Genomic DNA, 16293 nt, shown 5'->3' on the forward strand with positions numbered 1-16293 from the left:
ACAGCAAGTCGTCTGGCTCTTGCGCAAGAGTTACGGTGACGTCAGAACGAAGCCGAGCTCTTATTGGCTGATTGAAAAAAAAAATAGTGGGTAGACATCAAGACATCTAGCCTCGAAATCTATCCACTATCCTCCCAATCAAGGCCAATCAGAACTTGGCGTCGTTCTGACGTCACCACAACTCCTGCGCAAAAAGCAGACGACGTGCTCTCCGCATAGTGCCTGAAACGCGTGTCCCACTGATGTGTTCAGCGTCTTATTTTACTCATGCATGAAGAGTGGTTCTGGAGTGGCCACAAATGACGTCCGAAAAGCCGGAGTGTCATGCTGTCAGATGTCGCGACCCTGGCGGTTGGGCGTACAAGTTTCGGGGGGGAAAACACCCCGAGCGAACGCAAGTCTCGTTGTCGTCGCGGCGTCCCAACTCCGGCATGGCTGATGAAGCTTCCGCGGACTACCAAACTAGAGGAAGACCTGCAGCAGAACAGGCGTCTTCCACATCCACCAGCGCTGCTCTGACACCGCCAGGATCGCGGACGGCGGCAGCACGACACTTTTGTGACGTCATCAGGCGGAAATCGAGAGACCACCGTTTTTGGACGCGGTAAACACACCAGTCGGAGATGTGTTCCAGGCGCCATTCGTATAATCCAAACTAGATCCACTAAGTAAGCTACGCTTCAGAGTAACGACACTTACCAATCTTGAGGCTTAAAATCATGGTTGCCAGTTACCTGAAGCTTTATCTGAAATCACGGAAAACGTTTGGTCTTCCAACATAGCGTGTTTTTTTTTTATTAACAAATAATCATTCATACGTTATTAATGCAGGGTGTTTCAGTTTTTTTAAGCTTTAGAGATTTGTGTAAAAAACGCAGTGGAAGTTTCACTTATGCAGTTTGTGCAGATGAGTTGTACGGTTAGACAGGATGGAACTGGGATGATCTGCCCGCCGACGCCGTGCAGTATTCTAACCCCGTTCATTTTAAGATTGCCATTGAGTACGTCATCCACTGAAGAGCCATCCTTATGTAATGCCCCACGTCTGGGGCATTTGAGGTATAATAATTAAATAAATACCGGGCATATGGGGATAATCGTAATGATCCGTCGGTTTATTAAGTAAAATTTGTTAGTGAAACCAGACCGCTAGTGAAAAAAGTCATTTGTATGAGATATTTCTCGTGTCCAATAAACACATATAAATCATACAAGATATATAAGAACATATAAGAATCATATAATAACTATATAAGAACCACAAAAGAAACTTATAAAAACTTCTCCCAAGTTTCTTATATAATGCTTGTATGTTCTTATACATCCTATATAGTTCTGATATAGTTCTTGTACAGTTTGTATATGGTTCTTATATGTCCTTATATATCTTGTATGATTGATATGTGTTGATTGGAAACAGAAATTTTTCATACAAATGAGAATTTTCAATAGGGACATACAGCTCCAATTAAGGAATGTTTTAATTAAAAATTAGAAATTTTAATGAATCAAACGAGACATGACTTCCATTAGAAACTTGCACAGCGTCATCCAAAACCACTATATCAATACTTTTTAGATATACTTGGTGCGTGGGAAGCGAAGTAGTGAGCTAAAGCTACCACCCGTATAGCAGGTACAAGGCTGGGGCTCTGATAACACACGGAAAAATTGGGCGGGCGTCTTATAGCCCCGGTAGCAAGCTTGCGTCTGCGGCACGAGTGGTAAAATTAGCGCACTACTGCGCTTCTCACGTGCTCAAAGTATTTCTAAAAATTACTGATTTAGTGGTTTTCGATGACGGTCAGGAAGTTCCTAATTAAAACTTCCATATCTTTTTTTTTTTCCAAATTGAAAAGTTTATTAAAATATTTTACTTACTTAGCCGACTGGTCGTTACGATTAGCCCTTTATACTGCACTCTCCTGGCAGTATAAGTCACCTGCCCAAACCGCATAAGTGTAGCTTTCACGGCCTTTTTAAGTCAAATCTGTTGAGCTTAAAAAAACACCCTGTATAATGAATAAAAGCTCATATTCAGCAACTTTCTCGTTACCATAAAATACTTTTGAAATTTAATTATTTCGCTGGGTTTCCTCACATAGTGAAAAACCGAGTTGGTAAAACGGCAGCTTTTTGTTTTCTATTTTTTGGGGGAAATAAAGGCTTATATCTGATGCGGGCACCCTGGTGGTTGGATCACTCACTTGCGACTGCTTGCGACCGATTGCCTTCCAACCTCTAGGCATCCATTACGACGAGAGAACACACTGGCGCCACCTATCGGGAAACCGTGAGACACTTGCAATTTCCGTGTACTTCCTTTTTTATTTATTTTTTTTTTCGCGCATAATTTTAGTTTATTGTCTTGAAAAACTCTTTGCAATGTTAAGCGCCGTTCACACTCTTGCGACCGAGTAAGACTGAGGGAGACCAGACCGGTTTTTAAGCCTCTTGAGATCTCTTAGGACCAGCTCCGCTCAGCGCATCCCGTCCTAAGAAGTTGCGACTTCTTAGGACCGGTTGCGCTGCAGCGCGGAGCTGGTCCTAAGAGATCGCAAGGCGCTTAAGAACCGGTCTGGTCTCTCCAGGTCGTACTCGGTTGGAAGAGTGTGAAAGGGCCTTTATAAACAGCCATTTCGCATAGGCAGCACGCAGATCTGATTTCGAAAATACTGGAAAACCTTCGCCCTAGTGGAATAAAGTTCCAGGGTCACCTGATATGTGAAGCTAGCGTACCAGTGTGCCAGTGTTTTCTCTCGTAATAAGAGATTCCAAGAGCTCAGTTGTAAGCAAACGCAAGAGCGTGAACCAGCCTTTAGGCTGACATCGCTAGAACCGAAGCGCTGCGTTTATTTATTTTTCTTTTTTTTTTTAATTTGTTTTTACTATTTATTAGACGAATGAAGGGTCCACCGGCTCCTCAAGACTGGAAAGGCGATTTGAACATCAGCGAATATCGCCTCGGACCCGGGTTCATTAAAGAAAAGTACGTAAAAACCATCCTGCACAAGTTTTCTGGTAGCCATACATTTCGCCTAATTTCGCCAAAAATTACAAGCTTGTATGTAAAATGTAAACAAAACTATCAGGATGAGCTTTTGGCCTTTTGACAAAAATATTCGCGAAATATCAGTTTTATATCTGAATAAATATATGTGCAGACTCTGTCGAAGGACAATTATGATTATGTACAGTGTGAAATTCCCTTTCCCCGCACTTTATATGTAACTACTAATGAACAAACTTGAAACATAAAATATTGAAAATTTAAACAAATATGGACTTGGTTTAATTTTTTATTACTATTTTTTTATTTCAAAGTAAAAGAGATAAACCGTTTATATATATATATATATATATATATATATATATATATATGACCAACGATCCTATAACAAATGTTGGGTACGTGGTTTTCGGCTCTCATTTCAGGAGTCTCAAACTCGAAGTCAATTTAAGAAACGGTTTAGCGACGACCTACAACGTCATAGGGAAGATTCCTGGAGTTCAAGAGCCAGGTTCGTATGCATAATTTACTCCGTAGATATTGAGCGCGCGAGTCTAGGCGGGGCTAAAGGAAATAATTAGCTGCGCTAACGTTATCTGCTGTAAATGGACTAACTAAATATTTCACAAACTACCGTGACATTTGAACTAATGTGATCTATTCTTAGGTGCATTTCTGCAGTAACTTGCGAGCTAGTCTGGCTACAGCTGCGTTTGTGAATTATTTCTAAATAATGAAAAATACACAAATTTACCATTATCAAGTGTGAACACATGCGCGAAGTGTTTCACTAGTGCACTATACGACCATGAGTACAGAAAAAAATCCAAACTGAATGGTGGCAGTACGCTTTTCAAGTTAAAAACTGAGTCGTTCGTTTGCATACGTCACACATCTTGAACTCACGGGATATAGTATTTTGACTGTAAATGGATTACCTCTTGTAAACAACCTCCCCATCTAAGAACTAAGAATGTGCGAATAGTGGTTCTAATCGAACAAGACTGCGTCATTCACATCCTTCGCAGCCTTAGGGAGATCTGAGACAGACCTGGGGCCCTAAACTCGTCAAACACAAAGTTGCAACCCAAAGTTCACAGAGCGCGCTGATTGGACGTTGGCGAAAAAAGCGCGAAGTCATCGTCATGATAGACCAATCGGTGTGCTCCATCAACTTCGGCCCCAACTTTGTGTTTGACGAGTTTAGGGGCCCTGGGTCGCTAAACTCGTCAAACACAAAGTTGGGGCCGAAGTTGACGGAACGCAGCGATTGGCTTATCACGATGATGACTTCGCGCTTTTTTCGCCGACGTCCAATCGGTGCACACCGCGAACTTTCGGCTCAAACTTTGTGTTTCACGAGTTTAGGGCCCTTGCTCTTTTTGAAGTGTTGAGGGATGATTCCGAGCTAATCCATTTGAAACAGTATTCGCACACCCCTACTAAGAACCTTAGCTATAATCGACGTCCTCTAATTGTTCCGTATGCCTCTTTCTTTTCCTCGCATTCATCCAGAGCTGACGCGCAGGTAATGTTTCATGTTTTAGGAAATGCCATACTCAATTCAACACAAAGTTTGAGCGCAGCCGACGCGGCCAATCCGACGCATGGAGACAACCTAAAGTCCCTTGATACTTGATACGGCGAATAGCAAAAGCATAAAGAGAACGAGCGCCCTGACGGTGCGCTTGTGGCGCCGCCCGATTGGCTGCTCCGTGTCGTACCGTCGTCTGCGCGCAGACTTTGTGGGGAGAGGAGTAGAGAGATACGAGTCCCCAGACCGTTCTGATGACTCGCAGAAAAACTGGTCATCGTGGGCAACCACAGGGATGCCTGGTCACCGGGCGCCTTCGATCCCGTCAGTGGTACCGTGGCGGTTCTTGCGATGGCCGAAGCCTACGGAAGGTTAGCGCAGCAAGGTACGACTAATGCCGGGCAGCACATCGGGGAAACGCCAAAACTTGGCACATGTTCGGCAGTCCTAGGGGCCGGCCTAACGAGGGCCTAACGAGGGTTTCGTTCCAGGGTGTTAGTGCCACAGTAGTTTTCATTCGCTATTAGCCGTGGCTCGTCTCTGGTTCACCACGTGACTGCCAAAGTGCCAAATAGCCCGAAATGTCACGTGTCAACCAAACAACCAGCAGGGGAGCCAAATTTTGGCCCTTTCTTGGCAACTTAGGTCCAAAGTTGCCAGGTGGAAACTGAACTAGCAAGAATGAAATCTAATTCTAGCTTTTCCTCGTGGACTGAGGCCCCCAAGAGCCAGGTAACAACGGAACCTCCAGGCAGTAAAAGCTTACTCTAAAACCCCTTTCTTTTCTTTTTTTTTAAATTTAGGTTCGAATTATTCGGACCCTGGCTGGAGAATATCAACTTAGGTTGTACCTTGGCTTTTTTTTGCGCTTTTCACGACCCTAAATTGCCAAACAAAAACCAAATAAAGCTTTGATTTGTCCCAGCAACCAGTCCAGGTGTTTAGTGGTTTCAAAGCATCGACGCGTATTCAAGCAACGCTTGCTTGCAAGTCTTGTCGCGGGACAGTTAGTAATTCCAATGGCAAGGGCGCCAATGCCACACCCAACTAAAGAAATATTCGGTACAGGTGAATTTAATACTAGTGTGTTTTGCGTTTGGACATTATTTATTTTTGCTTTATATTTTGAAAAATTGGGAACGTATCAAAATTAAACTTCGAACTTCGGAGAATCGCGAATCACTGAAAAAGTAAATGTCGATAAACCCTGAATTTTCAGCAAAAAAATCAAGCTTTAAAAAACGCCCACCAAATTTTGCAAAAAAAAACAAAAAAAAAACGTTGAAAACGCGGAATTTTTAGTTTCTCTTGTCGGAGTAAAGCGTAACATAATTTAGGAAATTATTATTTAGAAGCTTGTACTTACATCAGCCCATGTCCTTACCCCACCTATAATCACTTACAGAATAAGAAAAGCAGGGCGTGTTTATCGAACGGGCCGGCCTCCAGCCTACAATCGCCCCTCGCAAGTCGGAGAATCACCAAAATAAGCGAGGGTTTGTTCCGTTAGCAGCACACGCTTCATTTTTCTTGCCGCATCCGCATTGTTTGTTTTATTCAACATCGGCCCCCACTTGTTACATCTCGAAAATATTGAGAGAAGGCTGCAATTGAGTAGCGAGAGAACAGTATACTTTACTTCGCTATTTTTAGTGACGCGTAAAGATCTGTTGCCTCTCTGCAATCGTGCGTGTCTTTGTTCCCGCAGGTTGGAAACCACGACGCACTCTGGTCTTCTGCAGTTGGGGATCCGAAGAGTTTGCTCTTGTCGGGTCACAAGAGTGGGTCGAGGTACCTGCATGATTATTGCATTCTTGCGACCGGATCACGCATGCACGCACCCGGCCAGCTATGCTCGCAGACGGCGCATGAATACCTGGCAGATTTGTTCCCATGATGTCCGAGTGATCTTGCCAACCGACAACAAAACGTGTATCAACGTGAGATGCCGTTGATAACCATGCCATCAACTTGCCCAATTTATTTTTCGGGAAAACTTTGCTTGATGCATGCGTAGAGGTGCAAACAGTAATCTTCGTTGAAGATCGCTTTACGTAGGGCATATAGTATATACATAGACATTGTATATGAAGCATCACATTGTATATAATTATGGTGTGCGTATGAGTTCATGATGCTTTCGTTTTCAGCATTTAATAAATTACAAGCCTGACTGTCCGCTAAACCTGGCGACGCACAAAAGAGCGAAGAATGTTATTTGCCCGCTATACTCGTTTTCACCCCAAATAAACGTATAGTAAAAAAGAGTTCCGGCTCCAAGCGGAGCACTACTAATTTCCCTCTCTGTGTGGAGAATTACGATATCTATGAAGGTGTATTTTAAATTAGAAATATGTTGTCGATCTTATGACGTACACAGTTTTCAAGCGTTAAGAGCGTCGCTCATTCCTTTGACAACCAACTCTTGTACGAACTATACTTCGCCCGGCGTTTGAACAATACGCAAAACCTGCTTTTTTTCTTGAGGTGACATCGAGTATAGTGTTTGTTGTTTTTGAAATATCTTAGTTTTATGCCTCCCGGCCTACAAGTGTTCATTACCTATAAAACACTAATCAGCGGAGGAATTCCGTCCTTATATAATATGCCCAATGATTTTCTCCTTTCTGGTTCGTGATAGAGTCTAATTCGTGAATCACGCAATCAAGTCACTCATAAACCAAAAGCCTTTATAGATCTACTAATATACACTTTTCAAAAGTGCGCGCCATCTGGTAGCCGCTGCGCCAACTATCCAAGTCCGCCATTGTTTGGGCACGTACCCTGGGCGTGCATTGAACATGGGGCCTCCGTCAGTGTCCGGAGAGGACTCGGATCTCATCAATCACACATTACATGTTCATGGATGGATGGATGGATGTTAATGGCTATACCATTTGTAATGGGCGGTGGCTTGCGCCACCTAGCCCAAGTCTAAAAAAGACAAATCAAATGGCACCGGCCAATGGTACTTGAAGGGGTTTGGAAAAGGGTCTATTGAGTCATTGGCATAAGAATATAAACGTTGACTTTATATTTCATTCTTTTTTCTTTTTCAACGTATAAAGTGCAAAGTGGGTCCTTGCAATTTCTTAAGCATAGTTACCGTCTCCTGCAACCAGTGGCGTACCAACTTGTTTTTGAGTGGGGGGGCAAAACAGACCCCCCCTCCCCCCCCCCCCCCCCCCAGGGCCGGGGGGCGGCGGTGCCCTTGGTATCCCTTGGCCGCCGCCGGCCAGTGTTTGCTCTGCCCAGCGGTGGCTGTTTCAGGGGGGGGGGGGGGGGGGGGGGCGGGGCGGAACACATGCCTTTCCCCCCCACTTTGAGAACTGGGGGGGGGGGGGGCAAGTGCCCCTCCTTCCCCCCCCCCCCCCCCCCCCCCGGTTGCTACGCCCATGCCTGCAACGTTGTTTATTTTTTTGTTTTCAAGGAGCATCGCGTACAGCTGAGTCACCAGGCTGTCGCCTACCTCAACGTGGACATTTCGGTGCAAGGAAACGGGACGCTGGAGGTTGCCAGCACTCCTTTGCTTGGACAGCTAATGTGGGACACTACGAAAAAGGTGGGAACTCCTTAGCACAAAAAGGACCGGGAGAAATAGTGCTCGCATGCACCAGCAGATGTGACTATGGTATTTACTAATTATGGTAAATCGACCTTATGCGTGGCCTCATTCTTTGGGTGGTTAATTTATGCTCCGTGATTTTAGAGTCCTTCGATCCTCCGAAGGTGTATTAGTAAAAAATAATGGCTCGTCTCTGGGATTCCAAGTACAACAGCATTTCTTTGGGCAGCGTCTCGACAGTTACCGTCTGCTCTTGTTTGGAACCTTCCTGACCATAGAGTGTCAAGAAAGGGCACCTTAGATAGAGTCAGAAAGGGCACCTTAGAATAGAGTCAGTCTTACGCTAGCGCACATTCCTGCAGTATATGCACCGACATCCACGCCCGCGAAGACCATTTTTGTGTTTTCGTTTTTGGCACAAGTTTGCCACACTAAACATTTCGTTTTCTCTGTTATTCCTTCCTCGTCAATGGTCATTCGCGACAATATCTCGCCTGTTAATGTCTCGGTTGTTTTTGTTTCTTTTCATAAAAATAACAACAAAACTACCCTGACATACAGGCGAGATATTGACTGCTATCCTCGCAGGTGGCGAACCCAGACCAAGCGGAGGTCCATCGCGGCAGGTCCACCGTCTTCGACACCTGGCTCTCTCACTCCCCTTCGTACAACAACCCTGAGTCGGAAGCCAGGCATGACACATTGGCATTTCTATCTTATGTCCCGTGCAACATTGTGATGGTACATTATTTTGTATATGAGGCAAGCGCGGCAGAACGCAGTACTGATTTAGCGTAAGTCGAAACATCTTGAAGCATCTCGCCCAAACTTCCACTTTAGACCAGTATCCTCCAGTCGTAGCGAGGTATACAGTGTAATCCATTTATAAGGATATTAGATATAGCGATGTACTGCTTATAACGGTCAGTTTCTAGAGTTTCTAGACTAGAAACGCATAGTTTCTAGTCCAGATACAATAATCGGTTCTAACGATTGAATTTTCGGGTTTTCTCATTGTCGTTATAAGTGAAGTGCACTGTAAAAAGGTTGGGCTAATTGCTGTATTACCCCCCAAAAAAAAAAAAACAGTGCCAAGTGGAAATTAACAAGTTAAGGGAGTTGACACACACAGCGCTGACTTTTTGTAAAAGTACAAACTAATAATTTAAAAAATAATATCTAAGAAAAACTAACACAAGAAACGTGTCTTCTTTGGGACAATAAGCGTGGGCGAGTTCGAAACCTTTTTCAAAATTTTAATACGAAGTTCGACAGAAATTCGTCTATTATGCGCATTCACAGAAATTGCAAACGAACGAATGCCGCCTGGCGGACGAAAAGAGCAATATTTACTGGGTGTATTCTTTTTTTTTTTTTTTTTGCATTAAAAGTTAGCCCCATCCTTAAATGCGTGTGTGCGTGCCTCTGTATCGTGCAGACACTGGTTATTATTCCCTAAAACGTGTAACAAACTACCGTTCAAATTATTTTTGCCGAAAATATGAAATTGCTTTGTTTTGAAGTCGGACGAAACTGTCCAAGAAGTCCAACTTCGTCGAATTTCGCTAAAAGGTCGAAGTCCGCCACAGATTAGACGAACCTGGAGGTTCGCCGTCGAATCTCAGATTTGCTAGAAGTTTGTGACATCCTTAGATCAAGCGATCCCCTGACCCTTTTTTGAGTGCTCTACGGGAATACAGGTGCTCGGGCATTGTTGCAGAGTACGAGATTTTTCTACGGGACATATGCAAAATTCCTGCATCCTATCATCATGCCATTCGGAGCCGCCATATTGGAGGGGTTTTGCCATATTCCGTCTGTGGACGAGGCGCACCTGAGTCAAACTGGCTTTCATGCTAATAGAACAATGCATTCGTACATTCAATAGGTTGCTATTTAGTGTCGGTTCCCCGAACAACAGAAAGACGGCCGCGAGATCGTGGAAAAGGAATAGTTCGCAACGGGGTAGCAAGACTGGTCATGAAGGCAGTGAACTGAGGCATTCAGGTAAGGGAACAGACTTTATTGAGGACGCTCTGCGAAGTGTTCTGGCTGGAGTGGCCGTACGTGAACATGTTTTAGATCTACGACTCCTGTTTTGCTGGGACCAGGGTCACCTACAGCAAATCTAACATTATGGCAACCCACAATATAGCGGAAACTTGACAATTGATCATAAGTATACACTAATGACGCTTCTTTTTACGTGCGATCTATTGAAGGGAGCTATTTGTAAATAAAGATAACATTTTTTTTTTCCTTTATCAATCAGGTTTCTCGACCTTCCGTCTGACAGTGACTACGCCCCCTTCTTCCATGAACTCGGGATTCCGTCGGTGGACCTTCGTTACACCTGCTCCAACCTGGTGAGGACCGCGAGTACCTCTCCCGCGAGGCGTGAGAACGGATTGTAGTTATTCTTCCGCATTTTCCGCAAATATCGATAAATCTTGGAAATACACCTCCAAGCCTGTTTTACCAAAATTATAAAAAAAGAAAACGAAAAACCTCGAATTAAAACTGCCCTTGAACAAGGAAAAGAAAACGAAGCTTGAAAGACAAAACTAGCTATAGTTTTTTTTTTTTTTTTTTTTTTTTTTGGGGGGGGGGGGGGATTTAAACACAGCTTGTACTGAAGTCTGCTTTCTTCTTCGAAACCACGCCACTCTCCTCGTTTCCTTCATATATCTGTACCGGGGCGTTTCTTTTCAAGTATTCGGGCGACCGAAATACCCCCGATAAACGCCGATATTTTTTCCCCCGACACCAAAAATTATCACCGGAAAACACCGAATCTACAAAAAAAAAAAAACAAAGTAAACCCCGAAAAAAAAAAAAAAAAAAAAAAACCTCAGAATTTGAAGAAAAATAAACCCCGAAAATACGGAAACCAAATTGCAACTCACGCTGCAGGGTTCAGCTTCACAACCTAATCTAGTGGATAGTCTGTTGCAGGTTGAAGGGGCAGTGAAGTCGATTTTGAGATCGTCCTTTTGTTTTAACCACACAATCTAGACGCTCTAAGCATCCCAATAAGCCCAAAATCATAATCGTGGGTAGCTTATTTCCTCGTTAAAAGCGTGTTCAAATATCGCGACACGCACTTTCTGGGAAGAATTTCTTCCGAGTGAAGTGGTCGACGACGGCGCTTGTCGACGCGATGCGAGCGATGGCTTCGCCCACGGTGAAACAGAGGAGTCTTGTCTGAATGTGTACCAATGAGACTTTTTCCGAAACCAGTTATAATAAAATCATTCAGAATCTGCGCGTAATGTAGGGCTTTCATTGGTTCATACAGTGAAATCCACGAGAAAAAAGAGTCCACATGTTTTTCTCTTGCCCTGAGGTGAACACACAGTTTTGTAATATAGGAGTCCTTGGTAACTGTGAGAACTAACACATTTTAAACAATATAAGATCAAAAACGACCTTTTCCAAAGTTGATTTCATGCCCCTTTAAGAAAAGGAGGGCAGGCTGCTGTTACAGAAGCCTCCACCCTTTCCTTTTTAGCAGAAAGAACGCTGGAGAGGAGGCAAGTGGAGAGGAAAAAAAAATCATGGCGAGCAGAGAATTTTCTGGGAGGGGCTTGCTCTGCTATTTTACGCTTACAACAGAACACACACACACACAAAAAAAAACAACTTAAAAACCCGATAAATGTTTTGTACTTAGGAATTGTTTCTCTTTTTTTTTTGCATTTTATTGTTTGTTTTATTTATTTTGCTCAAATTTCGTGGCTGTGGGTTGTCAAGACCTAGAACCATGAAACTTGAGTATGAGAAATACGCCACATAAATACATCAGTGTGAAAAGTTTCATTGCCATCCGCTAACTCCACGTAAAGGGCATGACGTCAGCCGCGTAGTACCTTTCGCAAGACATCCTCCCGTGTCGCTAGCCTCTTTCTCATTTTTCTCCCCAGTTTCCCTTTTAAATACGAACCTCACGTTACCACTGCAGATGGTACATGGTTACGTCTACGAACTGAGTGGCACCAGGTTCTGCCGTAGTTCTGTTCAGGATCGCGGCAGCTGACTGCGCCTGCTGCCTTTTTATTTGGTCGTGTAACAATAAATTTAAGAAATTATGTTTTTTTCACACTCCGTTACCATTGTGCCAGTGGATACAAGCATTGCAACGGTATGCGTAACTTCATTCAACTTAAGCAATGTGTTTTGCATCGAAAGAAATTTAAATACTTACGAATTTTGACGGCGGTTATTTTGTGCACGCCAGTGTGAAATATTTTGTGGAGCGTTCACACGTAAAAAAGTTCACAATACGGTTCGGGGTGATCTTGGTTTGCATCGCAGCCAACATTGAACCATGCAGTTGTGTTTGACTAGGGCGTTTTATAAATATGTTTCGTGACCAACGTTGGATCAACTCAATATGATTTGGCAGGGCCGCACCTGGCACGACTGTCGAAGTCATCGGGTTTAAAGCGAACGAAACTCCATTTCGATGAAGTACACTCACTGTTGGAACAAAGCTCCGAAATCCATCGTTTGAGCAGCTCGGTGGCTCTCGAAAATCTAAGAGAACCGCTTATGAGTTCACATTACTGGGAAGATCAGGATGTAATCCAACAGAAACGTGCCGGTGAACGAAACTCGCCGCGGAAGGTTTCTGCAGCCGTTTACACTGCAAAGTCCCATCTCGGTCTCGGCAACGCCACACACTTTCGTTTACTCAAACTGCTCAGCGGCTAGGCTCGTCCTCTCGCGGTGGTCCATCGTCGGTCCATCAGTGTCTCGCACGCCTCGCCGGTCTTGCCTTCACGCATCTCTCGTTCAATCTACCGGACGGATTTTCAACTACTAAGCCAATGTAGTTGTTGTTGTCGTTTTTTAATGGCGTGCAAATAATGTTTGGAAGGTAAACGGACATTTCTTTGAAGTTATTTGTGTTCACTAAGGGCTTAAGAAAATTATCTAGTTCCAAACTTTCCAGTCTGCTCATTGAGTACCAGTAACATTTGGCAGGCATACGGCTGATATAGTATACAATAATAAACTACCTAAACTTGTGCTATATCTTCGAAACAAGTACGTGAAATTGACATGTCTTTGTTTCAGAGTTTTGATTCTTGCTTACCACTCTACCACACGAACCACGAGACAGAAATGGCCTACAAATTAATTGACAACAACTTTAAGGTAAGTTTCCAAAATAAATGACGGTTTTTAATCTGCTTTTATATTGGAGAAGGGGAAGGTTTATGCAAGAATAAATTGACTTCCACCCCTAGAGGGCGCAAGTTGCGCTCCATTTCAGGTGTAACTCAGTTTTTTCTCATGCAAATCCTCTCCACCTTGTGGACTTCCCCTAAAATTATTTTATGTAATTATTATCGTCTGATAATCTCACCCTTGCCACGCCCTGCATTTCTTAAACTGTCAGTGACTGTAATCCGAGCTCTACGTGGCGAGCTAGAAGTACCTTTTGTCTGTATTGTCGTTTTTCTTTCTTTTTTTTTTTAATTTTCTCCAAATTGATGTTAGCGATGTAGTGAGATATGTACTACTGATGTTAGAAATTTGATAACTCCGTCATCTCAATCTGCACGATCAAACATATCATCATTACATTTTCAGGTGTCCATAAGTGTATACTGTACCGCGATACGCTCAAAGCACAAATCATTGGTCTTCCTTTCTTTCTTTCATCAGTTCAGCCAATGAGAAGGGCGATCGGTTATCATGCTTCAATGGCAGTAGAGTCTCTGTGGCAAAAGAGATGGACTTCCTTTTGCCACTGAGACCATGTGACCATTGGAGCTTGATATTGCCATTCCTTCTGATTGGCCCAACTAACTAAAAAGCGGCCGATTATTGGTCTTGCGGTACATTGCTGGGAAGTGTACACTCAAGGCCTCCTCAGAGATTAGGGAGTTGGTGGCAAAAGATCTGTTGCAAAATGTGCAGCGTCCTGCGCGGCGCCGAAAGGAATTATGGAAACTGGCTGTACAGAACCCGCTGTAGCTGATTCCATGAAGGAAGAGGAGGTCGTTCGCAGGATTCTAGGTGGTGTTGGTTGTGTGCTCAACTAGGGTGACCACCTTCCGGCAGGCGATATGCGGGACACCCTAAACGGAGGGGGGGGGGGGGGGGGGAGAGAGAGAGAGAGGGGAGGGTAAAAAGAGGATGGTATTATCATAACTCAAGAAAAAAAAATATTTAAAAAAAGTCACCATCACGCGCACACCGATATCCTGTGCTCTCCGTAAGCATATTATACACATGAAAATTGTGTGGCGGCAATTAAGCTAAAATAATTTTCATTCACAGTGATATATTTTTGTGTAATTGTAATGGTAAATATTTTATTATGGATGTCTCAGTTGAAACCATAAAAATTGACTGCAGCAGACCAAAATGCACGAAAGGGAAATACGAAATCGTAAATCTTTTTCGGCTTATTGTTTCCTGTCGATACTTACTCTAATACTAACATGCTCTTTTTTCAACCCTTCTGAGACTAAAAAAAAGCTTTCCACAACAACCCTTTCGCATGACAGAGTATGATTTGAAAATAATTACAATAGTTTATTTTTCAACTTTTGGCGAGCAATTTTCGCTCGCAATAATTTGCCATCAAGAGGAGAGGCACAACGGCACATGTGCGTCTTTTTCCTGCAAGAACGACGGTCGCTTCCCGCAGTGCTTGTATAGAAAATGGCATGCCATCGATATTCACATGTTCATCAGCGACCTCCGCGCTACCCCGTGGCCCGTTCTTCGGAAGCGCCATGAGTTGCGTAGTGAATGCTACGACAGTGTCAAATGCGGGACATTTTAAAAATTTTGGTATTTCTTGCGGGACGCGGGACTCGCGCTCTCAATGCGGGACAGTCCCGCGAGTCGCGGGACGGGTGGTCACCCTATGCTCAACAACATCAGCCTCCTCTCTACATAGGACGTTCCCATAATTCCTTGCGCGCTCGGCGCGCTACCGTCCGAGATTTTGGCGGCTGGTCTGTTACCGTGTTCTTCGGCCTGCGCAGTTTCTGAGGGCGGTCTCCCAAGTCCTCAGTCTGGCGGCTTACGAGTTGGCCGTGCGGCCGCTGTTGGCGATGACGGTGAGGCCGTACGCAGCAGCTCTCAACCAGAGCCTCAGCGAACTCCGAAGTCTCTACGGAACGCACCTAAAGGAACAGAGAGTGAGCACCAGTACGTACCACCAAAGTTGTGTGGTTTCCTGATCCAAGGCTAATGAGTAAACCTGTCCGAAATTGTTATAAGATATATGCACCAACATGTGGCTGTGACGTCGCACTGCCGCGGTGGTGCTGGTGTCGTCACGGCGCATGCGCAGAAGCATCACGGAAATCTTGTTTCTGAGCGTGCGCAGTGCCAACCTGGTGTAGGAAAGCGCGGATCACACGTAAACAGAGACTTGGTCTATAAACTGTATACAGTGTAAATAATATTTGCATTTTAACCTAATCTTTGTATTAACATCGTCGCGTAGAAACTCCTTTCGTTCGCGAAGATACTTGTCTCGGCACGTGCCGCAGCGTTGCAAACTCCTCGAACACAGACGACAAGTAAACTTCTGAAAACAACCGAAAAGAATCAAAATCATCATGATGCATATATACCAACTAGAATTGCCAATGGGCGACTTCATTTCAATTGGTGCAGAAAAAAGGGTCATGCCTTAAAATATTTTGAAATAAATGAATATGCCGGGCAAATTCTCCACAAGGATAAAACTGAAACCTGTTTTTGCGTCATTTCCGCTTATTTGATAGCTTCTCCAGGCTCAAATACCTTCCACAGAACAAAGAAACGTTTTACATGGCTTCATATCTACATAAAAAGCCCGAGATATTCCTTTTTTTTTTGTTTTTGTTTTTTTGGTGTGTGAAAAATTCAGAACCTGGCCCTTTTGACAATCATTTACCAGGTTTGGATGAAGATAGCTTTTTTAAAAATCAATTTTATGACATAAAATATATATTAATTGAAAGCTTAAACAAATACCTATTCAGTAAGCACAATATTGGTATAATCAAATAAGGTTAGCTTAATAAAATACGCCTTCGAATATTAAAAAAACTCTAAAAGTACACATTTCGGCATCAATTTTCTCAAAAAGACCATTTACAGATGTTGTCGTTTTTTCGCATAAAGCGCCCTTGGTTTGAACTGAAACATCCAATAAGAATAAAGTGTAAT

At 43.6% G+C, this 16293-nt stretch overlaps 1 protein-coding gene across 1 annotated transcript in view; it reads left to right on the top strand.

Annotated features, from left to right (window-relative positions):
* LOC115316804 (N-acetylated-alpha-linked acidic dipeptidase 2) overlaps positions 1-16293 on the top strand; it is a 44810-nt gene that overhangs the window by 19779 nt on the left and 8738 nt on the right. Inside the window, exons 8-16 of the mRNA XM_029976300.3 lie at positions 2900-2989; positions 3436-3521; positions 4810-4929; positions 6253-6335; positions 7975-8106; positions 8698-8801; positions 10382-10475; positions 13189-13269; positions 15117-15282. Of these exons, the coding sequence (XP_029832160.2) occupies positions 2900-2989; positions 3436-3521; positions 4810-4929; positions 6253-6335; positions 7975-8106; positions 8698-8801; positions 10382-10475; positions 13189-13269; positions 15117-15282 (956 nt within the window). The remainder of the gene's footprint in view (positions 1-2899; positions 2990-3435; positions 3522-4809; positions 4930-6252; positions 6336-7974; positions 8107-8697; positions 8802-10381; positions 10476-13188; positions 13270-15116; positions 15283-16293) is intronic.

The sequence above is a fragment of the Ixodes scapularis genome, unplaced genomic scaffold (genome assembly GCF_016920785.2).
Source record: "Ixodes scapularis isolate PalLabHiFi unplaced genomic scaffold, ASM1692078v2 PGA_scaffold10__122_contigs__length_95168666, whole genome shotgun sequence".
Taxonomy (NCBI): Eukaryota; Metazoa; Arthropoda; class Arachnida; order Ixodida; family Ixodidae; genus Ixodes; species Ixodes scapularis.